The 16,825-nt window shown below is 37.6% G+C and overlaps 1 protein-coding gene across 1 annotated transcript in view; it reads left to right on the top strand.

Annotated features, from left to right (window-relative positions):
• Positions 1-15,391, top strand: part of slc25a25b (solute carrier family 25 member 25b) — a 29,673-nt gene extending 14,282 nt beyond the window's left edge. Inside the window, 9 exon segments of the mRNA XM_057359749.1 lie at positions 7,845-7,971; positions 8,561-8,648; positions 9,597-9,708; positions 10,364-10,522; positions 10,981-11,133; positions 11,735-11,842; positions 12,090-12,257; positions 12,460-12,610; positions 12,832-15,391. Coding sequence (XP_057215732.1) covers positions 7,845-7,971; positions 8,561-8,648; positions 9,597-9,708; positions 10,364-10,522; positions 10,981-11,133; positions 11,735-11,842; positions 12,090-12,257; positions 12,460-12,610; positions 12,832-13,016 — 1,251 coding nt within the window. The 3' untranslated portion in view covers positions 13,017-15,391.
• The last annotated feature ends 1,434 nt before the right edge of the window (positions 15,392-16,825 follow it).

Below are 16,825 nucleotides of genomic sequence, written 5' to 3'. Positions count from 1 at the left end.
CCGGCTATGGATGTAGCTAACCTGCAGCAGCTTGTAGGCACCAACAACCAGGAACATTTAAACATCCCTGATTAATTCTAAGGATTCTGGAATTCAGTAGTTAAGTTGGCTTTTTGTCTTGATTTTGAGCTTCTGTGTAGCTACTTAAAAAGTGAATGACTTCGTTCTGAAGAGTGACTGCTGCATGTTTTTTTTATTTTCACTCTCATTGTGGTTTGAAGTTGGTAGAGGATGGCTTTGAAACTCTTGAGAGCAGGTTTACTGAGACTCTTTTTCTGATGGCGCTTCAAAGTTTTCACGTGATCACCGGTTACTGTGGGAACAGTGTCGGATATGCCTGAGAGCTGAGGAAACTGTGTGCTTGTGTCCTCATCTGCCCTCATCGTCCCAGGAATCCAGGCCTAAGCAGTTTCTCTCTTGCACACACAGAAACATTCTTATCATTTTTATGAATTTTAGTTCTTACGAAGATCAGCATAATACAGACACTTGCACACCAAAGCTAGAAGTTGCAATGATCAAAGACACAAACTCGTAAATTTACAAGCGCAAATAGCCTTGAAGCGTCTTGATGGAGTTGCTGACGAAAATGTGGTTCTCACTGTCCCAGTGGATTCTGGGAGTCACAACGTGTGAGCGTGGTACCACTATGCCGCCAGATGAACTTCAGGAACAACGTGTAGAAGGTACCGCAATAAAGGAAGGACAGAAGGAACAAGCTATACAAGTAGATTCAGCCGGTCAAGACGGAAGCAAAGGCACAGCATCCACAAAGAAAACAACGGTGCTGATTATGGTGGCGCCCCCTAAGGAACTCCAGCAGGTATTGCAGAGAGAATCAAATGCAAATCGAACAAAATTTAGAGGTTTTCTCATGCGTCTTGGAACATCAAAGTAAAGTGTCTAGACATAATTTTAACAGATCCTGATGTTGAAATGATTGAATTCAATTGAATTCAATTTTATTTATATAGCGCTTTTCACAATGTTCATTGTTCCAAAGCAGCTTTACAGGCTGTTAAATGCAGAGGTCACATTTCGGGTATGGGTCACCATATCTGACTAATAGGTCACTTCACTTTTTACTTTCACTTCACTTTCACTTTATAGAACAAGCAAGATTATTCTAGTAAATAATATCTAATAAATGCAGTCTCCCGGTGGTTTATTTAGCATATTTTGCATTAAGTGAATGCTTGGCTGAAAAGATGTATCTTTAATCTAGATTTAAATTGGGAGCATGTGTCTGACCCTCGAATAGTATCGGGAAGGCTATTCCAGAGTTTAGGTGCTACGTATGAGAAAGCTCTACCCCCTTTGGTGGATTTTTGGTGGAACCGTTTAAGGCTTTATAAGTGATTAAAAGAACTTTAAAGTCAATACGATACTTAATGGGTAACCAGTGAAGGGTTGATAACATTGGGGTTATGTGATCGTATTTTCTGGACCTGGTTAGAACTCTGGCAGCTGCATTCTGAACTAACTGTAGTTTGCTTGTTGATGATGCAGGACAACCACTAAGCAGTGCATTACAGTAGTCAAGTCTTGAGGTCACAAATGCATGAATAATCTTCTCTGCATCAGCAACACATAAAATATTTCGCAATTTGGCAACATTTCTAAGGTGGAAGTTAGGCTGTTTTTGTGACATTTGAGATGTGATTTTTAAATGACAGGTTGCTGTCTAATATAACGCCTAGGTCTTTAACTGTATTTGTTGAAGTAACAGTGCAGCCTTCAATTTGCAGGTTATAATCCGAAATATTCTGCTCACGTGTCTTTGGTCCGATAAGTAATATTTCAGTTTTATTAGAATTTAAAAGAAGGAAATTACAAGTCATCCAATGTTTTATATCTTCGATGCACTCTGCCAATTTGGATAGCTGGAAGGAATCATCTGGTCTTGATGAGATATATAGCTGAGTATCATCTGCATAACAGTGGAAGCTAATTCCATTTTTTCTAATAATGTTTCCAAGGGGCAGCATGTATATGGAGAATAGCAAGGGTCCTAAAACCTATCCCTGAGGTAATCCATAATTTACTTGCGTTAGATTTGATGATTCCTCATTTAAATGGACAAATCGATGTCTGTCTGATAAGTAAGATCTGAACCATTGTAGTGCCTGTCCCTGAATACTGTTATAATTGTGTAAGCGATCTAGAAGTATTTTATGGTCTACACTACAGTATCGAACGCAGCACTAAGGTCAAGCAGGACTAGGAGTGAGATGTTACCTTTATCTGATGCTATAAGCAAGTCATTTGTAATTTTAACGAGCGCAGTTTCAGTATTATGATGCGGTCTAAAGCCTAGTTTCCTAGTTCATTGGGGTCTAAGTTTGGTTTCTTGATAAGAGGCTTAATGACGGCCAGTTTAAAGGGTCCTGGGACATGGCCTAGATTAATTGAAGAGTTGATAATGTTACAAATGGGCTCAATTGCAACGGGTAATAACTCTTTTAATAATTTAGTTGGTATGGGGTCTAATAAGCAAGTTGTAGGTTTAGATGTTGCAATAAGTTTAATTAAATCTTACTGTTTTATAGGTGAGAAACACTGTAGCTTTTCTTTTGGGGTGATGGTTGGTACTAATTCATAGGACAGACTTGGAGGTTGAGTTTTTACTATTTTGTCCCGTATGTTTTTGATTGTCTCTGTAAACAATTTAATGAATTCATTGCTACCAAGTAGGGCTGGGCAGAATGACGGAATATTCCGTTACCGTGGAATAAAATGCCAACCGTAAGAGATTTTTCTATTCCGTGTATTCCGCGGAATGTAAATAAGTAGGCGTGGTTAACTCGGCGCACTGCAAATTAGGCGCTATTCTGAAAAAAACTAATGAATTAATCCACCCGTAACAAATGAACGTATCAAACATTCTTTTGACCTTCTTTCAGTCTGTAGTTTAGTGATCCGCTCCAGTCCGGCGCTTCTCTCAACCGCAGAGCTCGTGCAGGGATCTGAGCCAGCATTTAAAAAAGCTCATTCTCAACACGTATTTCAGAAGTCATGTTGTGTTGAAATGCGTGATGATGCCTGCGATCACTTTGATGTGACACGCTTCTACCTCCAGTTTTGGGAGATGCGTGAGGAGTCACCAGAGACTCGCAGCGAAAAATCAAGCCCGAGAATAAACAAACCTAAAGACAGAGAGTCACAACACACTAAAATTGCTCATCTAATAGAGAGTGAAGAGCGATAAAGACTTACAGTACAGATCCCATGAACACCAGTTTATAACACTAGTCATATACTGTACTCTCATTGTTTGTGCATATTCATACTTTATTGTTATATATGTTCTCTATCTTCCTACTGTATACATATGATATAGCCAGAAGATAAATATGAATAAATAATAGATCTGATTATAAGAAATTCATTTGATATCTTTAGTACATTTTCATAACTTGCCTACATTTTAACTATGGTGAGCATTTAAATGAACTGTAATAAATAAATTAGTTAAATAAATCTAAGAAAAATGAGGTATAAAATATTGAATTATAATGGGAGATTGTTTCATGAAATATATCGTTACCGTGAAATAAAATTACTGATTCCGTGAAATAGATTTTTGGCCATTCCGCCCACCTCTACTACCAAGGTGCGGCGGAATAACCAGGTCAGGTGATGTCTGTTTATTTGTTAATTTAGCAACTGTACTAAATAAAGACCTTGGATTGTTTTTGTTAGTTTCTATGAGGTTACGGAGGTGCTCAGCCTTTGCTGCTTTTAGTGCCTTTTTATAACAATTTGCACTCTCTTTCCAAGCAATTTTAAAGACCTCTAATTAAGTTTGTTTCCATTTGAGCTCCAGTTTACGTATTTCTCTTTTAAGGGAGCGAGTGGTGCTATTGTACCATGGTGCTAAGTTTATCTCATTAATCTTTTTTGACTTCATAGGTGCGACAGCTTCTAATGTATTAGAGAAAATAGTGCCCAATTTGCTGGTCGTGTCATCGAGCGATTCTGTATTTATTGGTATAGTTATTAAAGGAGTCAGATCTGGCAAGCTCTTTGTGAAACGATCTTTAGTGGTCGAGGTAATTGTTCTACCCTGTCGATAACGAGTTAAACGGCTGATTTCTGCAGTGCGCAGTGTACATGTTATAAGATGGTGATCGGTGACATCGTCGCTTTTAGGTATAATATCTATATTGGTTAGATCGGCTCCGTAAGATATAATCAAGTCTAGTGTATGATTAAATCAATGAATGGGTCCATTGATGTGTTGTGTTACTCCCAAAGAATGTAGTAGCTCTGTAAACGCCACTGCTAATGCATCGTTAGCACTATCTACATGGGTATTAAAATCTCTGACAATTAGTACTTTATCAACGTTAACCAATAGGTCCGATAAGAAGTCCGCAAACTCTTTCAGAAAATCAGTGTAGGGACCAGTGGGTCTATACACAGTAGCCAATGTAAAAGAAAGCAATGGTTTTTTACTTTCGTTTGGAACAATTATGTTCAACGCAAGCACTTCAAATGATTTAAATCTATGCTCTGTTCTCTGAGTTACAGTAAGAAAGTCTCTAAAGATTGTTGCGACACCACCACCTCGACCAACCGGACGTGGCTCATGCATATAACAGTAGCTTGGTGGGGTACAATCATTTAGACCGTAATAATCATTTGGTTTAAGCCAGGTTTCGGTAAGGCAAAGTATATCAAAACTGTTGTCTGTGATCATTTCATTTACAATAACTGCCTTTGAATTTAGTCATCTAATATTAAGTAGGCCGAACTTTATGAGTTGGTTTTGGTCGTTTATTACATTGTCCTCAGGTTTAATCACGATCAGATTTTTTCTCTGAGTTCTGCCTAAATTATTATTTTGTAGTATTATTCGGGGGACAGATACGGTCTCTATGCATTTGGAAGCAGTAATATTTATAACAGTTGAGTTGGAGGAACACAGACTATGGTTAACGTTTTGATTTACCGGTGGGAGACGTAGTCAAACGGTGCGTAGCGTCTTTGAGATGTTGTTAGACAGAAGATCCGCTCCGATGCTGCTGAGGTGCAGGACGTCGGGGCGGAAGAGCAGAACAGATCAAAATTATTAACAAAGAGCAGCTCCTGTTCAATTTTCATTCCCTCGTCGGTAGGTAGGAAGCGGCCCTGATACGATGATCCTCGCCATGGGCGATGCGTTGCGTACAGTCTCTATCAGACTCCTGAAGTCCCTCTTCAGGATCTCCGACAGCCGCATCCTGACATCGTTCACCCCCGCGTGCAGCACGACAGCTCCAACATTAGCGTCGTCCTTCAGGATTGCAGGTACCTGCGCAGAGACATCTAGAACACGGGCGCCAGGAAAACAACGAGTGCGCACCTTACCACCTTAGCACCTCACCTGAATCACGAGGTTTACTTTTTGTGGTAACCACTAAAAAAATTCTGCATTGTTTCATTTTATGATTCTAAAGGTACGTACAGACCGGGACGTTAATCGCACGCGCTTATTGCCAGCGTTTTTCGAGACGTTTTTCGGAGTTCATACCCAAACGATTTTTACTGGCGATGAGCCGAGGGAAAATGCAAATTCACTCCCTGACATAGATGGCGCTTAATGAAAAACAGAAACACCCTGGTACACAAGGTGGTGCTGCGCAACTTTATGCATTCTGACACTCACTTGTCACACAGAAGAAGAATTCATCTCGGTTCCTCTTCGTTCAATGTCATGGGAAGGCCAGTTTTTAACGCGCCGCGTCAAACCAAAAAACGTGCCCGAGGTGTTAAAAAAAAAGACGCTTTTACACCTGCTGTTTTCCGGTGTGCACATTCACATTGGCGCCCTTTGTTTAGTCACGACGTGTTAAAAGTCGACGATAAAAGTGCGCGATTATCGTCCCGGTGTGGACGGGCCCTAAATCTGGGGCGATTTAACACATTTTTTGAAAATCTGAGTTTATTTTATTGTTGTTTTTCTAGAGTACAAAACATTTTATACAAAGTATTTACTTTTTATTTATAGTGTTACAAGATCATAGTTTTAGTCTTATTGAACCAATAACTGCTGCTAGGCAATATGATGTGAACCTATGACACTGCAGTGTGCAGTACAAGCCTTGAAATAGGAGGGATTTATGTTCACTGTAATCCCATGTGTGAGAAACACCTGCATTACAATACGGAGAGCTTCATGAAGTGAGCTGCGTACACTTTGGATGTCTAATTCTTTGCGCATTGAGTTTTCTTTATTTTTGTATTATTAGTATTCAGTTTTGAACATGTTGTGCGTGTGTCTTTACATGCCAGTGCCTATTTTAGAACAGACAGAATTTGAGTATTTCGAGTCAGATAGTTTACCAGCGCAATTAAAGTCTCTTTTCAAGCTGAGTTTATTTCTTCCATCGAACGAGTTCACCTCATACAGAAAATGGCGAAAGGTATGTCATTTGTATTGTGTTTTACAATTAAAATATTTCCCGGCTTGCCTTCTGTTTGCTTTTGGTTGATTCTAAGCCAGTTTGGTGTCTATATAATACATTTAAATTTAGGCTTATTTTCAGATACAGATTTTTGCATGCGGTGAGGGGTTTTGCGTCCTCTCCGTTCATGTCCAGCCTTAATTCATAATGGAATAAATGAATTTAATCTAGATTGTATGACTACTGCTGGTGAACATCATACTCAATTTCATGACACAAGAGCTAACAATACTGTTTTAAAGCCAAGTTTGAAAGGAGAGTAGTTTACTGAAACCAACTGACTCTCTTTTACTTTCATTTGTCAGATCTTGGTAAGAAGATTCCTTATGTAATCTGGGTTTTTGCTTGTGTCTGACAGTCCTATAAACATCACTTGGGATTTGACATACAGCACAGCCAGTACAAAGCAGGTTAAAGATAGCCGTCTTATTTGCACTTAATCCGGACACTGTGAAGGCTCAACAGACAAGACAAGTTGGTCATGACAGTGGAAACAAAATTTTGGGTTCAAGGTCATTCTGTGTCATTGACAATAAAGTGTTTTATATTTTAGAATGAAAATATCAGAAGCAATCTGTTGTGTGATCACCGTTACGTGTAGTGAATGTTAAAGGTAGAGTTCACCCTAAAATGTATGCGTCATCATTTACTCACCCTCAAGTTGTTCCAACACTGTATGAAAATCTTTGTTCCGTTGAACACAAAAGAAGATATTTTGAAGAATGTGGAAACTAAAGAGTTCTGGGGCACCATTGACTACCATAGTATTTTTCCATACTGTGGGAATCAATAGTGCCCCAGAACTGTTTGCCTACATTCTTCCAAATATCTTTCTTTGTGTTCAGCAGAACAACGAAATTTACATGGGTTTGAAACGACTTGAGGATGGGTAAATGATTTTTGGGTAAACTGTCCATTTAAAAGTGGGTCATATTTTATACTCGCTTGTTATTGATTCATTATGTGGTAGGGTGTTCACTGTTTTTCAGATTGTGATTAAAAATAGTGTAGAGAACACCTTATGAGTTATGCACATCATGAGAACCTGGTTAAGCAGGTTTCAGGCCTATTTGCAATATCTAAACCAAAATATCCTTTGTTTCTCATCTGCAAGTTAATGATTAACTCTTCTTTTCCATCTCTATCCATTACCTACAGTGGTTCAGAGAGCTTGTATACTAATGTCAAACATGTTCAGAATGGGCCATATAAACTCTGATGCACACGAGAAGGTTCATTGTCCTTTCAATACTCTCTACTGCAAACAAAGAACATATGTCTGCCTATAGTGTCCATTAGCTCAACACCCTGAAAAACACATGCTCACTGACCTAAAACAAAACGATGTTTTGATGTGAATTCCTCTAATGTATTGTGCTTGTGTACGTGTTTTAGAAAATTGTCAAGGCTGGAGACAAGGACCTCGATGGTCAGTTAGACTTTGAGGAGTTTGTGCACTATCTGAGAGACCATGAGAAGAAACTGAGGCTGGTCTTCAAGAGTCTGGATAAAAAGAACGACGGTCAGAACTGTAGACTTTGTGACATATTACATATTTAAACTAAAATATAATTTTTTGTGTATTAAAAATACATTCTTATGCAGATTCAGTTTAAATAGCAGGTGAACTCAAAAATCGTCTTGCTTGTGATGAAACTATTTTACATCGTTTTATTATTCAGTTTTAACGTTGTATGGTTTTAAGGCGGCTTTACATAAAAAAGCAAAACAGAAAACCGGAAATAATCCAATTTATAGAATACATACTGATAAGACTACATACAGTGAAGAATTCAATACAATTCATGGTAGTATTGAAAGAATTTGAAACTTGAATATGAAAGGAATATGACATTTGATATATTGTATATTTATTATATATATTGGAATGTTATATATGATATACGAGGAATGTGATATTTGTCAGGTATATTTTTATCCATATGACGATGGGAATTCTGCAATTTGTTGCTGCGTCATCTGTTTTTGGCTATCAGCATGTCACTCACAAATAGTGATTAACAAGTTCAATAAAAGCGCATCTGCCACAAAAGTATGAATGTGCAGAGATTTTGTTCTTCAATGGATACTTAAATAGTTTTTCTCTGTAGGTCACATAGATTCCCAGGAGATCATGCAGTCATTAAGAGACCTTGGGGTACATATATCTGAAGAACAGGCTGAGAAGATCCTCAAGAGGTAAATTATCAATCACTTTGCCACTCAGAAATAATCCAGACTTGATCTGCACTGTTGAGGTGGCCTAGAGGCATGAGCACTTACCTTCAATAGGCCTTTACATTGAATTCACTGTATTGTCTGTATTCATCACACTTGCTCAGAGCCATTCTGTGGACATTTTTAACATTGTTCGATCAAAGTCAAATTATAAACGTCAACATTTTATACACTAACTTATGACATGTGTCAGGATCATTTGTTCAAAAGTGTGACTCAGGGTAATATGTCATAACTCCGTCTTAAAAGTCCTGTGCTCTGTGTGTGTTTGCAACTGTATGTGTGAATGTCTTTCGTTACACAGTTTCTATTTCTGCTCTTTATCACTCTTTCCTTCTTGTGATCCAACCCCCCACTCTCTCTCTCTCTCTCTCTCTGCTCATCTTATCAGAATAAGGAGGGGTCATATATGGGCCCCTATAATGTAGTAAGTAGTGGTCTCCTGCCTGCACGTTTGGCTTGCTTTGCATTTGGGTTTCATCTGCAGAGTCCTCCGTTCCGTTTTATTTTGCTTTGTGAAGGTTTTTCCTTTTGTTTAAAAGGAGATGCTGTTAAAATATGTCAATCAATTACATATTTAAAAAATATACATATTTTTACTTAAGAAAGAACAGAAAAATATTGAGGACAGTATAATTCGTTAAAAAACTTTTAAACTGTAATACATAGAACTGTAATGTTTTTTTGCATGTGAATTATCCTAAAAAAACATATTCTTAAAAGCTTGTCTGTGCAGTATTGTTAGAAGACTTGATGTGCAAGTCTTATATTGCAGTTTCTTATCTAAGTTTATAAAATTCAGAAACATGAGCTAGCCTTATCATTTTAAATAAGCAGCCTCTACCACAGTCAAAACATTGCCTGTAAGACATTTTATTTAGTTCTGGTGTCTGTTTTTTCTCTACTCAGTATGGATAAAAATGGCACAATGACGATTGACTGGAATGAATGGAGAGATTACCACCTTCTTCACCCTGCTGAAAACATTCCTGAAATCATCCTCTACTGGAAACACTCCACGGTAAAACAACACCTTACAGCTTTCCAGTTGAAAGTGTCAAAGGATCCAGACTTGTTGTCTTTGTAGGTGATTATGGTGCTTTGTATAGCTGTGCAATAAGTAAAAGGTTCTAACTCTGTATCTTAGAAAATCGTCTCTATTGACCTCATAGGAAGACAGGTTCTAAACATACTATATCTCTAAAGCTGGACAATCTATTTCCTTTTAAATGGTCTTTAGTTTCACTGTCATTCAGTTCCACTAAGTTAAATTTGTCTCCTCACACCTGAAATACCCTGGATGGGACAAAGAGTCATCCAGTCTGATCCTGTTAAACAGATCAACGGTTTGTTGACGTCATTGATGTAATGGCCTTTTAACATAGTTTCACAGGATCCTTCCTGAGACGTCTCATAGATTTTTCTGGTACCTGTATTTAGGTGAACAGACAAAGTCATTTGGGACAGGACTGCCTGTTTGGGGCACCTGCATGAAGATTTTATTTGCATATTTTTGCATATTCCAATTCCAAAAATTACACAATTCAGCTTTAACCAAACCTAGTCTTTATGTTTCTGCATTATACTGATGACAGGTATAACTCATTTTTTTTCAGGAATTGTGCTGGAGTTATTCGTGTATTCTAATACTGCATTATGTAATTTTCTCCATTTAGATATTTGACGTGGGTGAAAGTATGATAGTCCCTGATGAGTTTACGGCGGAGGAGAAGAAAACAGGCATGTGGTGGCGACACCTGGTAGCAGGAGGCGTGGCAGGAGCTGTCTCTCGGACCTGTACCGCACCTCTGGACCGCCTGAAAGTTCTCATGCAGGTATGAGACGGAGTTAACTGTATAGCACAGTAAAGAACACGGTATTTTGAGCATTTTTTAAAGCTAGCTTCACTGACATAGTGACGACCCACTGAGGTTTTCAACACCAGTTTCAAAGCACTGCATTGGTTACATAAGAACCATGAATTAATCATTGCGTAATGAGAATCGCATTGCCATAGAGGTCAACGGCCAGGTGGCCTGAGGTTTTAGGTTTAAACCCCAGTAGAGATGCTACATGAAGTGTTAGTGAGCTCCCCTGTCACCACTGCTGCTCTTGGGAGACTACAGGAGGCACTATAGTGCATGATGTTCCGGTCTTTGGATGACCTTGCAAGTTGCATTTAGATTTCATAAAATTCATGTGCTGAATGTGAAAACACCGATTGTTTGGGAAGAGGATACTAAAATCATTTATTGGAGAATGAAATGTATAACAGCTGAAATGGTGTTGGCAGGTTCATTCGTCACGGAGCAACACCATGGGAATCTTTGGAGGATTCACCCACATGATCCGTGAGGGTGGATTTCGATCGCTATGGAGAGGGAACGGTCTCAATGTATTGAAGATAGCACCCGAATCTGCAATCAAGTTCATGGCGTATGAGCAGGTAGCATGCTCTTATATTTACTTAAAGGGATAGTTCACCCAAAAATAATTTACTCACCTTCTAGTTGTTCCAAATCTGTATAAATGTATTTGTTCTGATGAACAAAGATATTTGGAAGAATGCTTATAACCAAACAGTTCTTGGACCCCAAAAATTACTTATAATTTCTTTGTTCTGTAAGAAAAGCAAACAGTTCTGGGCACTTTTGACCACCATTGTCATTTTTCCTACTATAGTAGTCAATGGGGGTCCAAGAACTGTTTGGTTACAAGCATTCATCCAAATATCTTTCTCTGTGTCAACCAAACAAAGAAATATATACATGTTTGGAACAACTAGAGAGTGAGTAATTCATGACAGAATTTTCATTTTTGGGTGAACTGTCCCTTAAAGCTTTTCCTATTTTAGAGATGTTTAGAACTTAATATACTGAGAGAAAAATGCCAAACAATATGCACAATTATTAGCATGCTAAATGCTGAACAGCCACGTTAACAGATAAACAGCAGAAGTAAGATGACTTTGGGTCAAGTACTGAAAATGAAATTGGTTGTGCTCCCTTTGACATCACCAACCTAAGACTCTGCTGTTTGTTTCTCAGATCAAACGTCTGATTGGCATTAATCAGGAGACATTGGGGATCTTGGAGAGGTTGGTTGCTGGGTCTCTGGCTGGAGCTATTGCTCAGAGTAGCATCTACCCAATGGAGGTAAAAACAAAACCTTTCATTCTGTGGTTTACATAATAATTATTCATCTCAAGCTTTCCCCAGACTACACTCACACTCTTTGTTATGTCTATAAGGTACAATTATTATTTATAAACTATATTCCAGACATGCTTAATAACCACCTGCCATTTCTGAAATTAAAGTAATATTAATAGGATTTTGATGATAGCTTTCTAGATCAAACCACGTTTTATTAAGATATTCATTTGTTTGTTTTTTCTTGAAGGTTTTAAAAACCCGACTTGCCCTGGGAAGGACGGGTCAGTACAATGGTATCGTGGACAGTGCTAAACACATATTTAAGAAGGAGGGCGTGGCAGCTTTCTACAAAGGTTATATTCCCAATATGCTGGGTATCATCCCGTATGCTGGAATAGACCTGGCAGTTTATGAGGTAAACTACTGCACAATAATACAAATGTAAATGTCATGCTAAACAAGACTACAAGTTTTTCATTTTCACTTGTCAAGACATGAAAAGTGTAAGAAACATATTACATTAGGCATCTGTCATTATTTAAGCAAAGTGAGGTTGTTTTTAGCCGTAAATATGCGTGTTGTTAAATTGAGTTAAATGTAACACTCTCTGTTTGTAGACGCTCAAGAACTCGTGGCTGCAGAAGTTTGCCACAGACAGTGCTGATCCGGGTGTGTTTGTGCTGCTAGCGTGTGGTACAATGTCTAGTACTTGTGGACAGTTAGCAAGCTACCCATTAGCCTTAGTGAGGACACGTATGCAAGCTCAAGGTAAGTCGCTAAACTCTCTCTGAAGTTGTTTGACCGCTTAGCTTCAGAAAATCTGGCAAGAGAAGATTACCTCACTGTTTACTGTACTGATTTTGCTTTGTTATGAAATATTATTAACTTGTTAAATTGGATTTATTTGTTACTACACGCTCAGATATTTACTCAATAAACTGTGATATTGGTCATTTTTCCCTTATGTTTTCTTACTTTGTATTTTACAGCGTCAGTGGAAGGCGGCCCTCAGATGACAATGAGCGGTCTCTTCAGACACATTGTACGGACAGAGGGCGCTATTGGACTCTATAGAGGCTTGGCACCAAACTTTATGAAGGTCATACCTGCCGTCAGTATAAGCTACGTGGTGTATGAGAACTTAAAAATCAACCTCGGTGTTCAGTCCCGGTGAGAGGAATCTAAGGACTGTTCATAATAGTTTTGGTTTTACTCTTTCATTTTCATTTGGACTAGAAAAATAAGTTGTCCAGAAGGGCCGGTTTGCACTCAGGAGGAAGTGAAACATCAGTTGGCCAAAAAAGAGCCTGCATGATGGAATAAGGAGACCCAAGGTTTTACTTTCATCTCATCAGTGAATAACTAGAATATTGAATAACAGAAACATATTAAAGGCATAGCTCATCTAAACATGAAAGTTATGCCATCACATACTCAACCTTACTTCATGTTGTTCCAATTCTGAATGACCTTTTGTCTTCAGTGGAACACCAGAGACCAAGAATATGCAAGACCTCTTTAAAATAAATTAGTTATAAAATTATTCAGAGATCTCATAAAAGCTTTAGAGTAAAGAAAACTGGAGATAAAATGGCTGCATCCATCAGTTAATTTATTTCAGTGACGTAACTGGAATTTCATGCACTAAAAAGGCTTGACCTGGTCTTAATAATCCAGATCTGATCTCTTTGGCTAATATAAATATCATTCCACTGGATGGCAGTGTTCAATATCAGCAGGATAAACTTCTGTTCAGACAGTTATAAGATCACACAAATTTAACATTTTGCTCACAGAATTAGATTTTTTATTAGCTGGAAAACCTAATGTCTCGCATATTGAAATAAGTAACGTGTGCATCAAAAGGAGGATGTAAGGGACAAATAACCTCATTTTAATCATCTATGTTTAAATAATCTAATGGTCCAAAAAGAACATTGTTTAGCTTTTTTAATTTTAATTTATTTTTCTATATTGTTTATTTATTTTCATTCATAAGGTTGCTGTATGTACATGTACGCAGTCCTCATGGTGATTGACAACTAATGTGGTGTTAACTCTTTACCATGATTGCCTAAAGTTAGGTTGTTTGGACAAGTTCAAATTAGATTTTCTTCTCATTTTAAGTTGCCTGGTTTTGCAAATTCATCACCAGACTACTACTGTGTAAATATCCCATATTTCCAACCAGTGTTAGTTTGCAATAATAACACTCTTATTTCAATTCACTTAGTCAAGGAATGTATTTAAGCACTTTATTTTAGTGAAATAAATAACCAGACTTGAATTTTCTTTAGCAGGATTTACAATGGAATGGTGGTGGAATGATTGTATTCAGTAGTTGTAGTGTTTGTGATTTAGGTTGACCATCTTTTTTAGCATTTGCGTTTCATTTTTGGATCACTTTAGTGCTAAAATGCTTCAGATTTAAAAACACTACAAATGCACTTGTTCTTGGCCTTGACAAGGCACCAAGATGCGCATTTACATCAACAAAGCAAAACTGCTTTTGCATGTCAAGACCTAAAACCCACTAGTTTGAGGGGTTGTCGCCCTTTGTAATTCTACAAGACCTTAGTATTAATATAGTTGCCTTATTTATGAATAAAGCTGCGTTTAGACTCTGAGGGAAAATGAAAAATGACGACTGAAATATTTTTCTAAAGATTTGATTCTCAGGGAGACTTTGTGGTCTCGGAAACTCCTGTGCAGTTTTGCATTAAAGATGAGCAAATGGCTGTTATTTTTTTCCGGTGAGCTCTGAAACGTGCTCCATAGTGTATTTAACTTGTGCGGACAGTTTCAGTTTGTGCACACATAAAAACAGTTTGCGTTGTCTCAGTTATTAGAAGAGAACAGTTTAAATCCATGAAAAATCGCTAGGGCAGTCACTTCGCTTCTGTGTGCTGATGGTGGTTGAACTAAACTCGGCTGTGGCTCTACTCCCTCTGAATCAATTCAGTCTTTGTACCGCATGTATGTGTTATGTCTAAATATGCACAGATTGCACTGCAGAGTCTTAATGGGGCTTTTAAAGCTGTGTTGCTTGCCCTAAAATGGATGGATGTAGCTTTTTGTCAATGTTGTGTTTTGCATTTTGCACATTTTCTCCACTTTTTCTCATAGGAGAAGTTTGTGTGGTCATCCTGAAACTAAAGGCTTTAGATTTGTATGCGATTGTGGCGTTTTACACAATCAATGAATGCCCCTCTCTGAGACTACCTGAATCTATAGCCTTGTTGTTCTGCTGTTCAGAAGCCACGTTGTGGCTTTCTGTGAGTTGAAATGCACAGCGTTTGCCACACATTTATCTTAATGTACTGTTCCTGGAGTTCCCTGAGTAAATATGTTGAAAATATATCTAAACATATCTAGATGTGATGACACATCGGCAACGTTTTAGTGGATGTTGAAAAGTGCAAAAACAATGCAAAAATGTTTACTGGACAATAAAAGAAACCGATATATGTTGTCGAATGGATACATTGAATGTAGAGTGAAAATATTTATGTTTGTAAGGTGACTTTAATAAAGTTATTCTTGATTCTGTTTTTGGGTGTTTTTTCTTCCAGTGTTGTGAATATTATTATTGACTAATTAATGTACCTGACAGGTCAAATTATGCTTTTATGAGGATATATATTGTACGTGTAAGTGTTGAATAAAGGTCAGCCATTGTTAGGAAGATTACAGTTTATATTACTTTAAGCACTTTGTAAGCACTTTAAAGTATAAATGCTTTAAGGGAGAGTTCACCCAAAAATAAACATATTGTCATTCACTCTCATGTCTTTCAAAATAATTTTCTTTAGTCTGTGGAACACAAAAGAAGATATTCTGCTAAAAATGTCTTTAGAGGTTTTGTGTCCTTACAATAGAAGTCAATGGAAGCCAATGTTCGATTACCAACGTCCAATAAAGTATCATTTGTGTTCTGCAGAAGAGTCATACAGGTTTGAAATGACATACGGGTGAGTAAATATTAGTTTTTTTATTTGTGAAGTAGATCTTTTTTAACCTTAAAATTATATAAAGAGCTTTAAGTGTACTTGCATGACACACTCAAAAACAACAGCAAGACAATAACATTACAGTGTAAAAATATATTTAAAATGTAAAGAATATAAAGAGATAATTGTGCAGAATAAATATATTCTGTGAATATACATATTTACAGATGTGCAAGGGTAATAGTTTTTCATAGATGTCATACATTTACAGCTATTCACCTTCATAAAAAGTGACTTAAAATTACAGTTAATGCAAAAATGAAAATTGGGTCATCATTTACTCACCCTCTTGTCATTTCAAACCTGTATGACTTTCTTTCTTTCACAGAACACAAAAGAAGACATTTTGATGAAAGTTGGTATTCGAACACCACTGGCCCCCATTTACTTCTATTGTTTGGATACAAAACCATTGCAAGTGAATTGGGGCCAGTTAACAGCATTCTTTAATCTTCTTTTGTGTTCTGCAGAAGAAAGAAAGTCATACAGGTTTGAAATGACAAGAGGGTGAGTAAATGATGACAGAAGTTTAATTTTGGGGTGAACTCTCACTTTAAGTTAATATACTAACCGATTATAAACCATAAATTAGAAATAGCTATAATCTAGTTTCAGTGGTAATTCATGAATCGATATGAATACTTTTTGAAGGACATTTATGACATGAGCTCATCGGGACTTTTTTTTACTTTAGAAGTCTGATCCAACATTTTCTGTTTGTAAAGAGGGAAAGAGAAGTACTCAGATGACCAGCGCGAGACTGATCACATGACAGCGGGTAACAGTGAGGAAGTCATTCATCCGCAGCTCTGCAGTAAATACGGGGCGTGTCTCAAAACCTAGTGAGATACCTACTGTAGACAGCTTTTTTGGCCTGGGATAATTTTACTCTGTATGCCAGCGTGTTCCAAATGCAGTCTAGGTAGACAGCTCACTAGGTTTGGAAACACAGCCACTGTGTGCCGAAGGGGAG

The sequence above is a fragment of the Triplophysa rosa genome, linkage group LG2 (assembly GCF_024868665.1).
Source record: "Triplophysa rosa linkage group LG2, Trosa_1v2, whole genome shotgun sequence".
Taxonomy (NCBI): domain Eukaryota; kingdom Metazoa; phylum Chordata; class Actinopteri; order Cypriniformes; family Nemacheilidae; genus Triplophysa; species Triplophysa rosa.
Note: the sequence above shows the minus strand (reverse complement) of the source record. Positions and strands in the feature narration are given on the sequence as shown.